The sequence below is a fragment of the Heptranchias perlo genome, unplaced genomic scaffold (assembly GCF_035084215.1).
Source record: "Heptranchias perlo isolate sHepPer1 unplaced genomic scaffold, sHepPer1.hap1 HAP1_SCAFFOLD_70, whole genome shotgun sequence".
Classification (NCBI taxonomy): Eukaryota; Metazoa; Chordata; class Chondrichthyes; order Hexanchiformes; family Hexanchidae; genus Heptranchias; species Heptranchias perlo.
Window position 1 is genome coordinate 919368 of NW_027139729.1, and position 17276 is coordinate 936643.

Here is a 17276-nt window from a genome sequence, read left to right on the forward strand (position 1 = left end):
TCTTGACCATTACCCCCGTGTGTCGTTTCATTCTCACCCTGAGTTTTGCGGCCATATCGACCTCTGTCTGGTTCACAGTCGCTTTCACCTTTGATCGATTTGTGGCCATTTGTTGTCAGAAGCTGAAAACAAAATATTGCACCGAGAAAACGGCGGCTGTTATTATCGGGGTAGTGAGTGTGCTGAGCTGTTTACTAAACATTCCCTTGTACTTTGCATTTGACCCAGAATATATAATGGACAATGTACCCCGGGGTTGTGCCTGGAAATCGATCCTTTTCACTTCACCCGCATGGGCAGCGTTTGACTTGATTAATCTTGCGTTAATGCCTTGTCTTCCATTCATTCTGATTTTACTGTTCAATGTTCTCACCGCCAGGCACATTTTAGCGGCCAATAGAGTCCGCAGGGGACTCCGGGGCCGTAGCAATGGAGAGAATCACAAGGATCCAGAGATGGAGAACCGAAGGAAATCCATCATTTTACTATTCAGTATATCAGCCAGTTTTATATTGTTATGGAGCACACTCGTTTTTTATTTTATCTCTCCGCATATAACAAACGCCCAGTTCTATACGGCCAGTGACATTGAGTCAGCCGGATTCATGCTTCAACTTCTCAGTTCCTGCACCAACACGTGTATTTATGCTGTGACCCAGACTAAATTCAGAGAGGAGCTGAAGAACGGGCTTAAATACCCACTGAATCTAATTGTTACATTAGTTACATCATAGAAACGTCTGAAGACTTTTCATCCGAAATTAAATAAAAAGTCAATTAGAGTCAATTAGAGTTTCACGTTTGGCGGTGGCCTAAGACGGGCGGTAGCGGATCGGGCGCCCGTTATTCACCGCGCCTGATTTTACTATCTATTGACAACAATGAGTTCACTAAAGTAACTGATATCAATCGAATACTTTAAATAAATTTGGAAAAAAGCAGACAGGAATTATATTTTACCCGACAAATGCGGTGTTTGTGAAATGATACAAGATGTGATTCTAACATGAAATTATTTGCTGTTATTAGTCTGGAAATAATATGATTTCAATATTAAATGTTTAATCCTGAAATGAATAAAATCAAATCCTCCTTTTCGATTGATGATTATTTCCCATCACACACACTGCCCGGTGGGATGGACTGAGGGTGAGCTGTCAGGGTCAGACAGCGTCCTGTTCATTGGGACATTTGTTTTGACCAGAACAGAATAATAATGGACCAACACCCGGACCGTTACTAACCGGTAAAATATTAATGTAATTTCAAACTCCAGTGGGGAGTTCCGGAGATCGTTTCCTCTCTGAGCTGCTGTTCAGCAATGTTTACTCACTGCAGGGAGTTTAATGGGACATGAGTCTGGGCCTGGTTACACGGATATATGAGGAAACCTCCTGATACATTTCTGAGACAATCAGGGGCCGGTAGATTTCTCACGGCCTCAGCAGGCGAAGGGAAAGCTCTCCTGCTCATCCTTACTCCAAAAAATATAAGTTAAAAATAAACTTCTCAGTGTTCTGGATCACTCAATGCCCATCGATAGGGCGGCTCCTCCTCCCATTCGTCACCAAATTTAAATACTGTCCTGTGTACGTCATAATACTCTGATTTACATATTACACGTGGTCTGACCGGAAACAGGTGGGTGTTGCTCCGGCCGCTCTTCTCAGGACCCGACCCACGGTGGTGGAGGCAGGAACTCCAACGTTAAAGGGGCGGTAAGTGACCTGACACCATTTACTCGCCTCTACCACCCCATTTCCGCCAGGCGGGGATACTTAAAATCGGCCACACTTTTCCTGTCCTCCGCCCTAATATCAATCTTCGAAGCCCACAAGTTGGTCCATTGTCTCAAACTGCACCGGTTCACAACACGTGGAGGGAAATTTTCACCATCGCTGGGGGCTGAACTGGTCGAGCGGATCACCCGCCCCTTATAGAACCGGCCCGATTTTAATTTCTGCTCCGTCAGTTTACCGCCCAAGCAGTGAAGGTGAAATTACCCCCTACGCCTCTGACCCCAAGGTTCGACAGGTGTGTGAAAGACATCAGACAGTGTTCGCCAAACACTAACATGAATGTGGGCGAAAATATCGGTGTATTCAGGTAAAAGGTGATAACCCCCCTCCACGGAGACTGCTCTCGGACCTGACGGTATCCACCCCATCGTATTAAAGGAAACAGTTGGGGAAATTAGAGATGCATTAGTTATAATTTCCCAAAGCTCTCTGGACTCAGGAATTGTGCCTTTGGATATAAATGTTGAAAATGTCACTCCGTTATTTAAAAAAGGAGGGAGGGAGAAACCAGGACAATACAGACCTGTCATTTTAACGTCGGTTGTGGGGAACTTACTGAAATCTATCATGAGACACAAATTGAGCTGGTCAAAGAGAGTCAACTTGGATTTGTGAAGGGTAGGTCATGTCTGACTAATTTAGCTGGATTTGTTGAGGAAACCAACAAGGTGGACAGGGGAGTGTCTATGGATGTTGTCTATGTGGACTTCCAGAAGGCATTTGATAAGGTTCAGCACAAGAGATTAATAGAATAAATAAAACGCACACAATTGAAAGTGACCTTGTGACATGGGTTGTAATTGATTGGGAGGTCGGAGAAGAGAGTAGGGATAAAGGGAAAGTTCTTTGATTGGTGGGATATGACAAGTGGTGTTCCCAGGGATCTGCACTGGGGCCTCAGCTTTTCACCATATTTATCAATAAATTGGATGAAGGAATAGAGAGTTGTAGATCCAAGTTTCCAGATGACACAAAGTTATGAGGCACAGTAAGTGATGTAGATGGGAGCAGGAAGTTACAAAGGGACTGTTTAAGTGAATGGACAAACTGTGGCAGATGGAGTTCAATGTGGGGAAGAGTGAGATCATTCACTTTGGATGCAAAAAGGAAACATTGGAGTATTTTCTTAAAGTGAGAGATTGGGAACGGTGGAGGAGCAAAGGGATTTGGGTGTCCATGTACACAAATCACTAAAGGCGAGTGCACAGATACAAAAAGCAATCACAGATTAATGGCCTTTATCTCCAGGGCTGGAATACAAAGGGAAGGAAGTGATGCTTCAGTTCTACAGAGTCTTGGTCAGAGCCCCTCTGGAGTACTGATCCTCACCAAGGATATATTGGCCTTGGAGGGGGGACAGTGCAGATTCACCAGAATGATACTCGGGCTGGATAAACTTGGTTTCCATTCACTTGAGTTTAGAAGGTTGAGGGGTGATCTGATCCAGGGATTTAAAATTATAAAGGGGCTCGATAGGGTCGAAATAGAAACTATTTTCTCCAGTGGGGGAATCCAGAACAAGAGGACATAAACTTAAATTTAGAGCTAGGGCGTCTCGGATTGAAATTAGGAAGCTCTTTTTCACACAAGTGTAGTGGAAATCTGCTCAGGCTGATTGAAGTGGACCCTGTGATATAATACAATTTTCTGTCCTGTCAGACTTGGACATCTTGTAGATCCATCTTTTGAAAAGGTGAAGGAACTCAGGATTCCACACACTTCATCATAAGTCCTCAAACTAGAAAGAGTGCAGAAAAGATTTACGAGGATGCTACCGGGACTTGATGGTTTGACTTATAGGGAGAGGTTGGATAGACTGAGACTGTTTTCCCTGGAGAGTAGGAGGTTTAGGGGTGATCTTACAGAAGTCTATAAAATAATGAGGGGCATAGATAAGGTAGATAGTCAAAATCTATTCCCAAAGGTACGGGAGTCTATAACGAGGGCGCATAGATTTAAGGTGAGAGGGGAGAGATACAAAAGGGTCCAGAGGGGCAATTTTTTCACTCAAAGGGTGGTGAGTGTCTGGAACGAGCTGCCAGAGGCAGTAGTAGAGGCGGGTACAAATTCGTCTTTTAAAAAGCATTTGGACAGTTACATGGGTAAGATGGGTATAGAGGGATATGGGCCAAGTGCAGGCATCTGGGACTAGCTTAGTGGTATAAACTGGGCGACATGGACATGTTGGGCCGAAGGGCCTGTTTCCATGTTGTAAACTTCTATGATTCTTATCATCAAGATATGAAGGACTAGAAACACTTTGTTTGAAAGAAAGCTGATTCATTTCACACTTGTACAGAATACTAAACTCCAGCCCAGGTAAAGGGATTATTAACATCAAAAACAACCCCCAACTGTCAGAATGAACACGGTTCAGTCCTGGATGTGATTAACAGCAGCAATAACAGCAGAATCCAACTCCTGGAATCACATGTGAACTCGCTGGTGACTCAGCAGTTGGGATGATTGAGTGAAACTCTTCCCACACACGGAGCAGGTGAACGGCCTCTCCCCAGTGTGGACCCGTTGGTGTGTCAGCAGATCACTTTTACTTTTAAAGCTCTTCTCACAGACAGAACATTTAAAAAGTCTCTTATCAGTGTGAACAAGTTGATGTTCAATGAGGTGGGATGACTGAGTGAATCGCTTCCCACACACGGAGCAGGTGAACGGCCTCTCCCCAGTGTGAGTGCGTTGGTGTGTCAGCAGATCACTTTTTCTTTTAAAGCTCTTCTCACAGACAGAACATTTAAAAAGTCTCTTATCAGTGTGAACAAGTTGATGTTCAATGAGGTGGGATGACTGAGTGAATCCCTTCCCACAAACGGAGCAGGTGAACGGCCTCTCCCCAGTGTGTCTGCGTCGATGAGTTTCCAGCCGGGATGAGTAACTGAATCCCCTCCCACAGTCCCCACATTTCCCCAGTTTCTCCATGTTGCGGGTGTCCTCATGTCTCTCCACGTTGGAGATCAGTGGAAGTCTCGTCTGCACAGAGAACACGTGTCTCGTTTCTCCCCACTGTGAATGGTATGATGTTTCTTCAGGCTGTGTAACTGGTGAAAGCTCTTCCCACAGTCAGTGCACTGGAACACTCTCAATCGGGTGTGTGTGTCTCGCTGCTATTCCAATTACAGTGATGTTTGAAATCTTTTCCCACAGATAGAACAGATCAACATTTGTCCGACATTTTAAGGCCGATAATCTTCAGGTGCTGGTGAATGGAGTCAGATCTTGACGTGATGTTTGGTTTGAGTTTCTCGTCTGCAAATCCGCCCCTTCTAATACCCTGTAAAAGGAGATAACAAAAGTCCTCACTGTGAATACAGGATAGAAATTCAGAACAGGCAATTCTAGTTTCAATAGAACATTCTTCCCGCTCATTCCCCCAAACTGTAAATCCCCGTCCCACACACTCACCCTCCTCCCTCTGCTGAAACCCAAACCCATCGCACCACCTCCAACATTTTTCCTTCTATTTAAGTTTTCTCTCTCTCCTGAAGATCCCGACTGTGACTGGGTTCAGTTCTACACTCAGTGGTTCCCCTCCCTCTCCTCCCCTGAAGGTGCTGACTCTGACTGGGTTCAGTTCTACACTCACTGGTTCCCCTCCCTCTCCTCCCCTGAAGTTGCTGACTCTGGTTGGATTCAGTTCTACACTCACTGATTCCCCTCTCCTCTCCTGAATATGCTGACTCTGGCTGTGTGTATATGCTCTGCCCCTCATTTCCACACAATGTCCCTCCCCATAGCTGCCTGTATGCCGTCCATCTGTGATATCTCCCAATTTTGGCGACAGACTCTCCCTGACCAGTCACCATTTCTCCTTCATTTAAAGATTTTCCTTGACCTATCACAATTTCTCCTTCATTTTCAGACACTCCCTGATCAAACACATTTCTCCTACATTTATAGACGCTCCCTGACACTTCAGCATTTCTCCTTCATTTGCAAACTCTCCCTGACCCGTCAGCATGTCCCTTCATTAATAGACACTCCCTGACCCATCACTTTTTGTCCTTCAGATATCGACACGACCTGACCTGTCAACAATTCTCCTGCATTTACAGACACTCCCTGACCAATCACCGTTCCTCCTTCATTTACCGACTCTCCCTGACAGTCACCATTTCGCCATCATTTACAGACACTCCCGGACCAATCACCGTTCCTCCTTCATTTACAGACACCCCCTGACCAATCACCATTCCTCCTTCATTTACAGACACCCCCTGACCAATCACCATTTCGCCTTCATTTGCAGACACCCCCTGACCAATCACCATTTCTCCTTCATTTACAGACACCCCCTGACCAATCACCATTCCTCCTTCATTTACAGACACTCCCGGACCAATCACCATTCCTGCTTCATTTACAGACACTCCAGGACCAATCACCATTCCTCCTTCATTTACAGACACCCCCTGACCAGTCACCATTTCGCCTTCATTTACAAGCACTCCCGGACCAATCACCATTCCTTCTTCATTTACAGACACCCCCTGACCAATCACCATTCCTCCTTCATTTACAGACACCCCCTGACCAGTCACCATTTCTCCTTCATTTACAGACACCCCCTGACCAGTCACCATTTCTCCTTCATTTACAGACACCCCCTGACCAGTCACCATTTCGCCTTCATTTACAGACACTCCCGGACCAATCACCATTCCTCCTTCATTTACAGACTCTCCCTGACCAGTCACCATTTCGCCTTCATTTACAGACACTCCCTGACCAATCACCATTCCTCCTTCATTTACAGACTCTCCCTGACCAGTCACCATTTCGCCTTCATTTACAGACACTCCCTGACCAATCACCATTCCTCCTTCATTTACAGACTCTCCCTGACCAGTCACCATTTCGCCTTCATTTACAGACACTCCCTGACCAATCACCATTCCTCCTTCATTTACAGACACCCCCTGACCAGTCACCATTTCGCCTTCATTTTCAGACATTCTCTGATCAAACACAATTTCTCCTACATTTATAGACGCTCTCTGACCCTTCAGCATTTCTCCTTCATTTAGAAACTCTCCCTGACCCGTCAGCATTTCCCTTCATTAATAGACGCTCCCTGACCCATCACTGTTTCTCCTTCAGATATGGACACGACCTGACCTGTCAACAATTCTCCTTCATTTACAGACACTCCCGGACCAGTCAACATTCCTCCTCCATTTACAGACACCCCCTGACCAGTCACGATTTCTCCATCATTTGCAGACTCTGCCTCCTGTCACCATTTCTCCCTCCTTTATGGACACTCCGTAACCCGTCACCATTTCGCCTTCATTTTTAGACACTCCCTGACCTGTCACCATGTCTTCTCCCATTTATAATATTCCCTTACCAGAAACCATTTCACCTTCATTCATGGACAATCCCTGACCTGTCACCATTTCTCTTTCATTTATAGATATTCCCTGACCCTTCACCGTTTTTCCTTCATGTATAGACACTCCCTTACCAGACACCATGTTTCCTTCATTTGCAGACACTCACGAACCAAACAATTTTACCTGGCACTTTACATGATTGTGGGGTTTCTTCTGTATCTGTCAGTCTCTGATACTGTACAAAAGTTTGGTGTTTATTCTGTATTTTTCAGTCTCTGGTACTGTGTATGAGTGTGGGGTTTATTCTGTGCCTGTCTGTCTCTGGTACTGTGTGTGAGTGTGGGGTTTATTCTGTGCCTGTATTTCTCTGGTACTGTGTGTGAGTGTTGGATTCATTCTGTATCTGTCTGTCTCTGGTACTGTGTGTGAGTGTGGGGTTTATTCTGTATCTGTCAGTCTCTGGTACTGTGTGTGAGTGTAGGTTTTATTCTGTATCTGTCTGTCTCTGGTACTGTGTGTGAGTGCAGCTTTCATTCTGTATCTGTCTGTCTCTGGTACTGTGTGTGAGTGTGGGGTTTATTCTGTATTTATCAGTCTCTGGTACTGTATATGAGTGTGGGGTTTATTCTGTCTATGTCTGTCTCTGGTACTGTGTGTCAGTGTGGGATTTATTCTGCATCCATCTATCTCCGATACTATCGATGTGTTTGTTGTTTATTTTGTATTTATCTGTCTCTGGTACAGTATATGAGGTTGGGCTTTATTCTGTATCTGTCAGTCTCTGGTACTGTGTGTGAGTATAAGATTCATTCTGTATAAGTCAGTCTCTGATACTGTACATGAGTGTGAGGTTTATTCTGTATCTGTCAGTCTCTGGAACTGTGTGTCAGTGTGGGGTTTATTCTGTAATTGTGTGTCTCTGATACTGTAGATGTGTTTGGGGTTTATTCTGTATCTGTCTGTCTCCGATACTGTGAATCCCAAATTCACACATTCCGTATCTGTCAGTCTCTGGTACTGTATATGAGTGTGGGGTTTATTCTGTATCTGTCAGTCTCTGGTGCTGCATATGAGTGGGGGGTATATACTGTATCTGTTTGTCTCTGGTGCTGCATATGAGTGTGGGGTTTATTCTCTATCTGTCAGTCTCTGGTGCTGCATATGAGTGGGGGTTATATACTGTATCTGTCAGTCTCTGGTGCTGTGTGTGAGTGTGGGGTTTATTCTCCATCTGTCAGTCTCTGGTGCTGCATATGAGTGTGGGGTTTATTCTGTATCTGTCAGTCTCTGGTACTGTGTGTGAGTGTGGGATTCATTCTGTGCCTATCAGTCTCTGGTGCTGTGTGTGAGTGTGGGGTTTATTCTGTTTCTGTCAGTCTCAGATACTGTACATGAGTGTGGGGTTTATTCTGCATCTGTCAGTCTCTGGTACTGTGAGAGTGTGGGATTCATTCTGTGCCTGTCAGTCTGTGGTACTGTACCTGTGTGGGGTTTATTCTGTGTCTGTCAGTCTCACTGTACATGAGTTTGGAGTTTTTCAGTATCTGTCTGTCTCTGATACTGGAAATGAGTGTGTTTTTTGTTCTGTGTCTCTCTGTCTCTGGTACTGTTTGAATGTGGGGTCTATTCAGTATATGTCAGTCTCTGGTACTGTGTATGAATTTGGGATTCATTCTGTATCTGTCTGTCTCTGTCAGTCTCTGGTGCTGTATGTGAATGTGGGGTTTATTCAGTATATGTCAGTCTCTGGTACCTTGTGTGAATTTGGGATTCATTCTGTATCTGTCAGTCTCTGGTACTGTATGTGAATTTGGGATTCATTCTGTATCTGTCTGTCTCTGGTACTGCAAATGAGTATGGGGTTTATTCTTTATTTGTCTGTTTCTGGTACTGTATATGAATGAGGGTTATTCTGTATCTGTCAGTCTCTGGTACTGTGTGTGATTGTGGGATTCATTCTGTGCCTGTCAGTCTGTGGTACTATACGTGTGTGGGGTTTATTCTGTATCGGTCTGTAACGGGTACTGTATGCGAATGTCAGGTTTATTCTGCTTCTGTCTGTCTCTGGTGCTGTATATAAGTGTGGGGTTTATTCTTTACCTGTCTGTATCTGGTACTGTACATGAGTATGGGGTTTATTCTGTATCTGTCTGTCTCTGGTACTGTATGTGAGTGTGGGATTCATTCTGTTTCTGTCTGTCTCTGGTGCTGCATGCAAATGTGGGGTTCATTCTGTATCTGTCAGTCTCTGATACTGTATATGAGTTTAGGATACATTCTGTATCTGTCAGTCTCAGCTAATTTATCTCAGTCTGGGTTTCATTCTATAATTCAGTCTATGAGACAATGTGCAAGTCTGGATTCATTCTGTATTCTTATTTCAGTTTATATTATTGTATATGAAACTATATCTTTAATACTTTAAAGGCTAAGCAGTTTTTTATCAAGTGTTTAATTTGTAAATATTGATATACTTTTGGATTTTCTTTAATCAAACAATGTGTGTGAGTTTTGGAGTAGTATTACATCTTCATCTCTGAACTCTGTTGTGAATGATAATGTACCTTTCAATCTGTCCATGGTGAAATTATTTAACTGGTATATAATGTGTAGCTCAGTCTATAATAATGGAATTAATTCTGTATCTCAGTCTGACACTGTGAGATTTTTGGACTGCAATGTAATATATAGCTCAGCCTGCACTAATAGAATTGATAATGTATCTATCAGTCTGTTACTGTATGAGATTTTTGGACTGGTGTGTAACATGTGGCTCAGTACATGCGAATGGAATTGATGTTGTATCTTTGAGTCTGATAAGGTCTGACAGTGTTGGACTGCTATATAATGTTTGGCTCAGTCTGCACTAAAGAAATTGATACATTATCTTTCAATCTGACACTAAGATTTTTGGACTGGCATGTTATGTGTAACTCAGTCTGCAGTGATTTGACTTAGTGATTCATTCTGATTCTGTCAGCCTGTGGTGCTTTGTGTGAGTGTGGGATTCATTCTATATATGTCAGTCCCTTGTACTGTATCTGAATGAGGTTCATTCTATTCCTGTCAGTGTCTGGTGCTGGATGTGAGTGAGACATTCATTCCATTTCCATCAATCTCTGATACTGTATATGAGTGATATATATACTGTATCTGTCAGTCTGTGCTACAGTGTGTGAGTGTGGGATTCGTTCTGTATCTGTCAGTCAGTGGTACATTGTGTGAGTGAGGGATTCATTCTGTATGTCAGTCTCTGGCACTGGATCTGAGTATGAGATTCATTCTTTATCTGTATCTAATTTGTATCTCAGTTTACAGCATGGCGTTCAAACCTGTATCTTTAATACATAAATGTATAACTAATTTTTCCCAGTGTTTAAGTGGTAGATAATTATATACTTTAAAATGTGATGCTGTAGGTTATAATCAGAGAATCACTGCACTTTTTGGCTACGATTAAATCTGCATCAATGTGAACACAATTGTGATTTAGTGTATCTTCCAAACTGATATGGTGACATTTTTGAACTTATATACAATGTGCAGCTCAGTCTGCATCAATGGAATACTGTATATTTCAGTCTGAATCTGTATTGGTCTTTTGTATTGGTGTTTAATATGTAGCTCAGTCTGCACTAATGGAATTGGTACTGTATCGTTCAATCTGACACTGAGATTTGTGGACTGGTCCCTAATTTGTAACTCAGCCTGCACTAATGTAGGTGACTGAGAGATTCATTTTGTATCTCTCAGTCCGTGATACTGTGTGGGATTCATTGTGTATCTTGTCAGTAGTGTGTTTGAGTTTGCGATTCATTCAATATATGCAGTCTCTGATGCTGTGTGAGTGTGGGATTCATACTTTATCTGCCAGTTTCTGGTACATTATGAGAGTGGGGGATTCATTCTCTGTCAACTGTGGTACCATACATGAGTGCGAGATTTATTCTGTATCTGTCTGTAATTATTTTCTCACATTACATTACGGTGTTCAATACTGTAGCTTTAATATCTTCATGTTTAAATAGTTTTTCTCATTTTATTGATAAATATGGATAAACTTTAGGATTTCGTGCTGGAGGTTTTTAATCAGATAATTTGTGTGCTTTTTGGACTACTATTAAATCAATTTTTTTGTGTACTATTGTGAATGATAACATATATTACAAACTGATATAGTGATTTTTGAATTGGTGTATAATGTGTAGCTCAGTCTGTTCTATTGTAATCGATACTGTGTCTTTCAGTCTAATATTGAGAGAGATTTTTGGACTGGTATGTAATGTGCATCTCAGTGTGCACTAATAGAATTGATACTGTATCTTTACATCTCATACTATGAGTGTATTATAAACTGGTTTCTAATTTGTTTCTCAGGTTACACTGTCACAGCATTTCTCAGTCTGATACTCTACATGAGTTTTGGACTTGTCTGCAATTTGTATCTCATGACACACTATTCGAATGGATACTGCATGTATTACACTCACATGTGTGAGTTGTGGGGTGGTATTCAATTGGAATCTCAGGGTACATTATTGGGATTCATTCTGTGCCTTTCAATCGGGTACCATGTGTGATTTCTATCTGGTATTTAATGTTGCCCTATTGTTAGATTGACACAGTGCCTTTCAATCTGAGAGTGTGATTTTGACTGGGATTTTTGTATTTCCCTGTCAGTGGGACTGAGTTTGGGAGAAATGGAACAGTATCGACTTCACCTGCTCTGTTGGATTGAAAATGTGTCTCTGGAATTTAAGATCAGTGTGGGACTGACTACTTCTGCTGTCTGAGACTGTGGAACTGATGACCTGTCTGTGTCTCTGTGCTCTGTGTGTGTGATAATGTACTTACTGTGTGTGAGAAGGAGCTGGCTGCACTGTTTCCAGTGCCTCGGGTGGAGGAAACATCACATTTATTCTGGATCCTTCAAGGATTTGCCTGTAGAAAGAAAATTATCTCTTGTTACTCAGGAACAGGTGAGGTAGAAAATACAAAAGTGATCAGTTTAATATCTCTGTTAATGATCATTTTGAATATCCACAAATGAAAACCAGTGATAGAAACAGTGTCAATGTCTGACTCCACTGCAGCACTGCACCACTCAGCTTCTGCACACCAGGTGTGCTGGACGATTTTAAAACAATTTAGTGACATCCAGACACAACCCAACCCCTGCACTGATCAGTGAATGGGACTACCCGCTGGGGCAGGGACCTTTCTACAGGTCAGGTTTCTCAACTCCTCTCCCATGGGACTAACTGTTCACCCGAAACCAAACAACCGCTGTTGAAAATGTGTCCTTCACACTTCTCACCTGATGCCTGCAATAGATACTGTTTGTATAACTCCCCACATCCTGACTGTTCACTGTCCAGTAACAGGGTGAGACTGGAACTAAACCAGGAACATTCACGACTGATTTGAGGAGAGAAAGCAGCAATGATTTTAAATAGCAGGTTCTTCCCATTCTGTCTCCCTTCCCCTGGACACACCCTGTGCACACACAGCCCGAGAATGACCTCTCCCTTCCCCCGCTCACTCCATGTTCCGGGACCAGTTCCTGATCCACTCCGCCTCTTACAAACAGCCCCCGGACTCCCCCTGACCTTCCCCCGGACTCAATGCCGATCTCTGAGCCCATCTGCGGACACGGTCCCGAAGCGATGAGCTGCTGTAACGAGGCTGCTCTTTGCTCCCTTCCCCCGGGGGCCGTGATCTCTCCATTCCCGGCTGTTTTAAACCATCTTCTTCCGCTCACTGAGGGAATGGCGCCCACAGGCCGAGCTGGGGGAGGGCAGCGCGCATGCGCTCTTCCGTTCACCGACGACCAGCGCTGGGGGCGGGGCTGCGTCACGCATGCGCAGATATCTGGTTTAATTCCCAATACAAAAATCGATGGAAACTTTCCCCAATTGGAATTTTTCAGAGTCTGAGCAAAGGAAGTGGGTCTGGGGGAAAGGTCAGAGGGAATGGGGTCCACAGGCAGTGCAGGAACAGGCACCAGAATGAGAAACAGATGCTGACTTTCCAATCTCGAACTATTAAACTAGATGTTTCCATCCCTGCTGTTTCTCTCGGTATCTTTTGATGGAAAAGAGTCTTTCAGAGATAAAGTGGGCGGCTGTGAAATGAGCCAATTGGTTCTGTTCATTCTTGGTCCCGTTACTGATAAAGAAACTTGTGACTCCGTATCTGGAGGCCGGATTCCTCCAACCAATCCTGGAGAATTGTAAACAATTTTACAACACCAAGTTATAGTCCAGCAATTTTATTTTAAATTCACAAGCTTTCGGAGGCTTCCTCCTTCGTCAGGTGAACGATGTGAAAATGAAATCCTCGAAATGAGAGGATTTCATCCTGGAGAAACATGGGAGGAAAGTGGGAGTCGGTGTATTTGCTGGGACCGTGTCGGATTAATATCTGACTGCTACAGTCCCAGTTTATTTCAATCGGAGTGAAACTCTCGGTCACTGAGAGAAATACAGAAGGGCCCTGAGCTGCAAAATTGCAGAGGGTACAACATGCAAGAGAGGGTTAAATGCGTGACACTGTCCCTGAGAGTGGGATTAATAATGTGTCTGTCTCTGAAATAATATCAGTGAGAGATGAGACTGCATCTTCTGTCACTCCAGCTTGGAATGGCAATTGGAATGGAGTATTTTCCAATTTGTTACTGGGTGAAAACGGGACATTGCAGGTCAGTTTTTCTCTCTCTTTTGTGCAACATATGAAGGTGGAATACTGCTGCTGAGCGTGATACAGAGACACTGATGGGAAGCGTCTGGCTGATACTCCGCCTGTCTGTATCTCTCTAGCGCTGCACACAAAGGTGGGATACTGTTTGCTGAGTGTGAAACGGACACACTGGGAGGAAGTGTGAGAATGATACTTTGTCTGTGTGTCTGTCTCTTTATCTGTCCGTCTGTATTTCTCTATCTCTTCCGCTGTACATGAAAGCGGGATAGTGTTATTGAGCGTAATATGAACACCCTGTTGGAAGGTAAAGACTGATTCTGTGTCTGTGAACAGACCTCCGGTGCTGTTGGTGAGACGGTCACTGTCCCTTCTATTCTGTATGAGCCGGTCTGACGGTGCATTTATCAGTCTCCAGTCCAGTAAGGAAAGGTGGAGAGAAACAGCCTGCAACTGTCTGACACTGGACTGCCGATGAATGTTGAATTTATTCAGTAACTGGCCGTCTCTGGGTGTTGAGAATGGGACGGATAGGACACCAGTTACTTTTGTCTGTCAGTCAGTTTAGGAGGAGGGAGAGAAAGACAGAGAGACTGGAGGAGCCCAGAGCGGATAATTTGTATTATCGTCTCAACCAAACATATTGCTGAGTGTGAATAATATAATCATGTAAAACCAGATATGGATTATCACATCCACAGCTGTGATTGTCTCCTGTCCCTGAATCTGGGGACCAGACACTGTGAGGAGCGCCGGCCTCAGGGTGTTTAACAGTTACTGAGCTGGGAAACGACAACTAACCCCCGAGAATCTGCAGCACAGGCCGAGCGGGGAGGAAAGCCTGTCCCGGGAATTGTCAATCTGGCGAACAGTTTGTCCTGTGAATGTGAAGATGTGAACATTGTGTCAGAGAGAGTGTGTTAAAGGGGCGGGCGGGTTAGATTAATGTCACTGTGTTTGTGTGGCCGGTCTCATCGCCGGATTTCCAAGTCTATTTTGAGTAAAATTTAAAAAAATCCATTTCAAAGGAACGCCCTCCTCCACTGCCGAGCTCCGAAGTGGAAATTTAAGGTAAAGTTTCAGATCAATTCAAGATTTCAGCCGAAAAACGGAGATCATGTCGGCGATCGGGTGAGAGAGCGCGATCAGTGCAGCAATGAAACGGGTTTAAATCGAAACTGGTGCTTTTAATTCCGGTGAAAGTTTTTCGACAGCAAACATACCGGTGTTAGAGATAGGAAGGGGCTAGTCTGGGACTCTGGAGTGCCCGATTTGAATTGGAATCGGGGAGTTTAAGAGGAGAGAGAAACACAGAGAGGCTGGAGGGGCCGGGAGCTGACCGCAGGATGTCTCCGCCCCGTCCGCTCTGTGCCTTTAAGTTGCTCTGTGCCGCCGCCTCTCGTTTCATTTCTGACCCAGCTCTGACTGTCAGAGAGATTTTCGACAGAGTCCCGGACATGACAGACACTGCAGCCGCCGAAACGGCACCTCCTGTCGCCGCCGCCGCTCCACCCAAGGCTCCCAAGAAGAAGAAGGCGGTTCCCAGACCCAAGACCACCGGCCCCCCGTTGGGAGAACAGATCGTTAAGATTGTGGCGGATTGCAAGGATCGCAAGGGGATATCCCTGGCCGCGATAAAGAAGGTTCTGGCGACCAAAGGCCTGGATGTGGAGAAGCTCCGGTCCCAGATCAAATTAAGTATCAAGAGAAATGTGGAAAAAGGCTCCCTGGTGCAGATCAAGGGCACGGGCGCCTCGGGCTCCTTCAGAGTCGCTAAGAAGGAAACCCAGGCAAAAGTGGGAAAGAAGGTGAAGAAACAAGTGACCAAGAAATCTCCCGGAAAGAAACCAGCGGCCAAAAAAAAAGCCGTCAAGAAATTAACGGCCAAGAAACCAGCGGTCAAGAAATCGACCACGAAAAAGGCGGCGAAATCACCAATTAAGAAGAAAGCGGCGGCGAAGAAGCCCAAGACCCCCAAGACAGTGAAGGCGAAGGCGAAGAAGGTGGAAAAGCCGAAGCCCAAGCCGAAGTCAGCAAAGCCCAAGAAAGCAGCGGGCAAAAAGAAGTAAAAAATCAAGTGCAACTTTTGACCATCTGAACCCAACGGCTCTTCTCAGAGCCGCCCACGTCTCTCAGAAAAGAGCTGATCCCGGAATCAGATGATTCCTGTCCCGGGGCCGGGCTCAGATTTCAGATAGAAATCATTTCAAATAAACCCAGGATCCTGGTGACTCGCTGATATTCGCTATCCCCGCCCGACCCCCACTGTCTGAAATAAAATAGAGAGAATGGGATGTCCGGGCCGGGCCTCACTGGAACTGGCGTGTGTTCGGCTCCATTCCCAGTTCATTTTTTCTCACAGATTCAGGGCGAGAGTCCGTGACAGGGTAAAACTGGCGGAGATCCGCCGCTATCACAATTCAAACCCCAACACATGAGATTCTCCAAATCAGCTGGAATAAAGTGTTTGTAAACTGCTGAACCCGTCTGGGAGGGGATGTGTGGGGAGATCGAATCGGGTCTGGGACTGAAATGGAAGGAGGCGGGTTGACTTGTTATAGAAGGGACTGTATTTAGGCAGGAATATTACTGACTGTTAATTGTAACGGGGCTTATTTAAAAGCTTTGTTTTTCTGGGAATCCTTGAATATGAAGCCCGAGTCTGTCAGGGTTTGTGCGGAGCGCTGTGTTTCGGTTCTATTATCGATAAACGGTTTGAAATTGGCGGGTGGAGAAAGCTGGAGGTGGAGCTGGAATATCAGAGGCCGCTCTCCGCTCTGTCCGTCACTCTGACTGTCTCCTCCCCTCTCTGTCCTCTCACTCTGTCTCCTCCCCTCCCTGTTTAATATCTCACTCTGTCTCCTCCCCTCTCTGTTTAAAATCTCACTCTGTCTCCTCCCCTCCCTGTGTCTGTTTCAGTCAGGTCGGGGCAGGCTGCATAAAAACGGAAGCAGCATAAGTTTGTTATTCATTCAGCAGCGATTTGAGTGAAGAATCATCATGTCTGGCAGAGGTAAAGGATGTGGAGATGCCGGTGATCGACTGGGGTTGACAATTGTAAACAATTTTACAACACCAAGTTATAGTCCAGCAATTTTATTTTAAATTAACAAGCTTTCGGAGGCTTCCTCCTTCGTCAAAATTGCTGGACTATAACTTGGTGTTGTAAAATTGTTTACAAGAGGTAAAGGAGGCAAAGGACTGGGCAAAGGCGGAGCAAAGCGGCACCGGAAAGTGCTTCGTGATAACATCCAGGGGATCACCAAACCAGCCATCCGCCGCCTGGCTCGCCGTGGCGGTGTCAAGCGGATCTCGGGTCTGATCTACGAGGAAACCCGCGGGGTGCTGAAGGTTTTCCTGGAGAATGTGATCAGGGAGGCGGTCACCTACACTGAACACGCCAAGCGCAAGACGGTCACTGCCATGGATGTGG

At 44.8% G+C, this 17276-nt stretch overlaps 1 protein-coding gene and 1 long non-coding RNA gene across 2 annotated transcripts; one reads left to right on the top strand and one right to left on the bottom strand.

The window, feature by feature from the left end:
* Positions 1–4058: 4058 nt before the first annotated feature.
* LOC137318329 (uncharacterized) lies at positions 4059–12975 on the bottom strand. Its single transcript, XR_010961869.1, has 3 exons — positions 12690–12975; positions 12002–12088; positions 4059–5085 (listed from the first exon to the last, which is right to left on the bottom strand). It is a non-coding gene; the product is annotated as an uncharacterized lncRNA (long non-coding RNA).
* A 2325-nt stretch (positions 12976–15300) lies between these two features.
* Positions 15301–15912, top strand: LOC137318341 (histone H1-like). The gene has a single exon (XM_067981226.1). It carries the CDS (start codon positions 15301–15303, stop codon positions 15910–15912), a length of 612 nt encoding a protein of 203 aa, XP_067837327.1.
* Positions 15913–17276: the final 1364 nt, after the last annotated feature.

Bases quoted from the DNA above. Each gene is read 5' to 3' on its own strand.
- LOC137318341 (XM_067981226.1), top strand. From the start codon at position 15,301: ATGACAGACACTGCAGCCGCCGAAACGGCACCTCCTGTCGCCGCCGCC.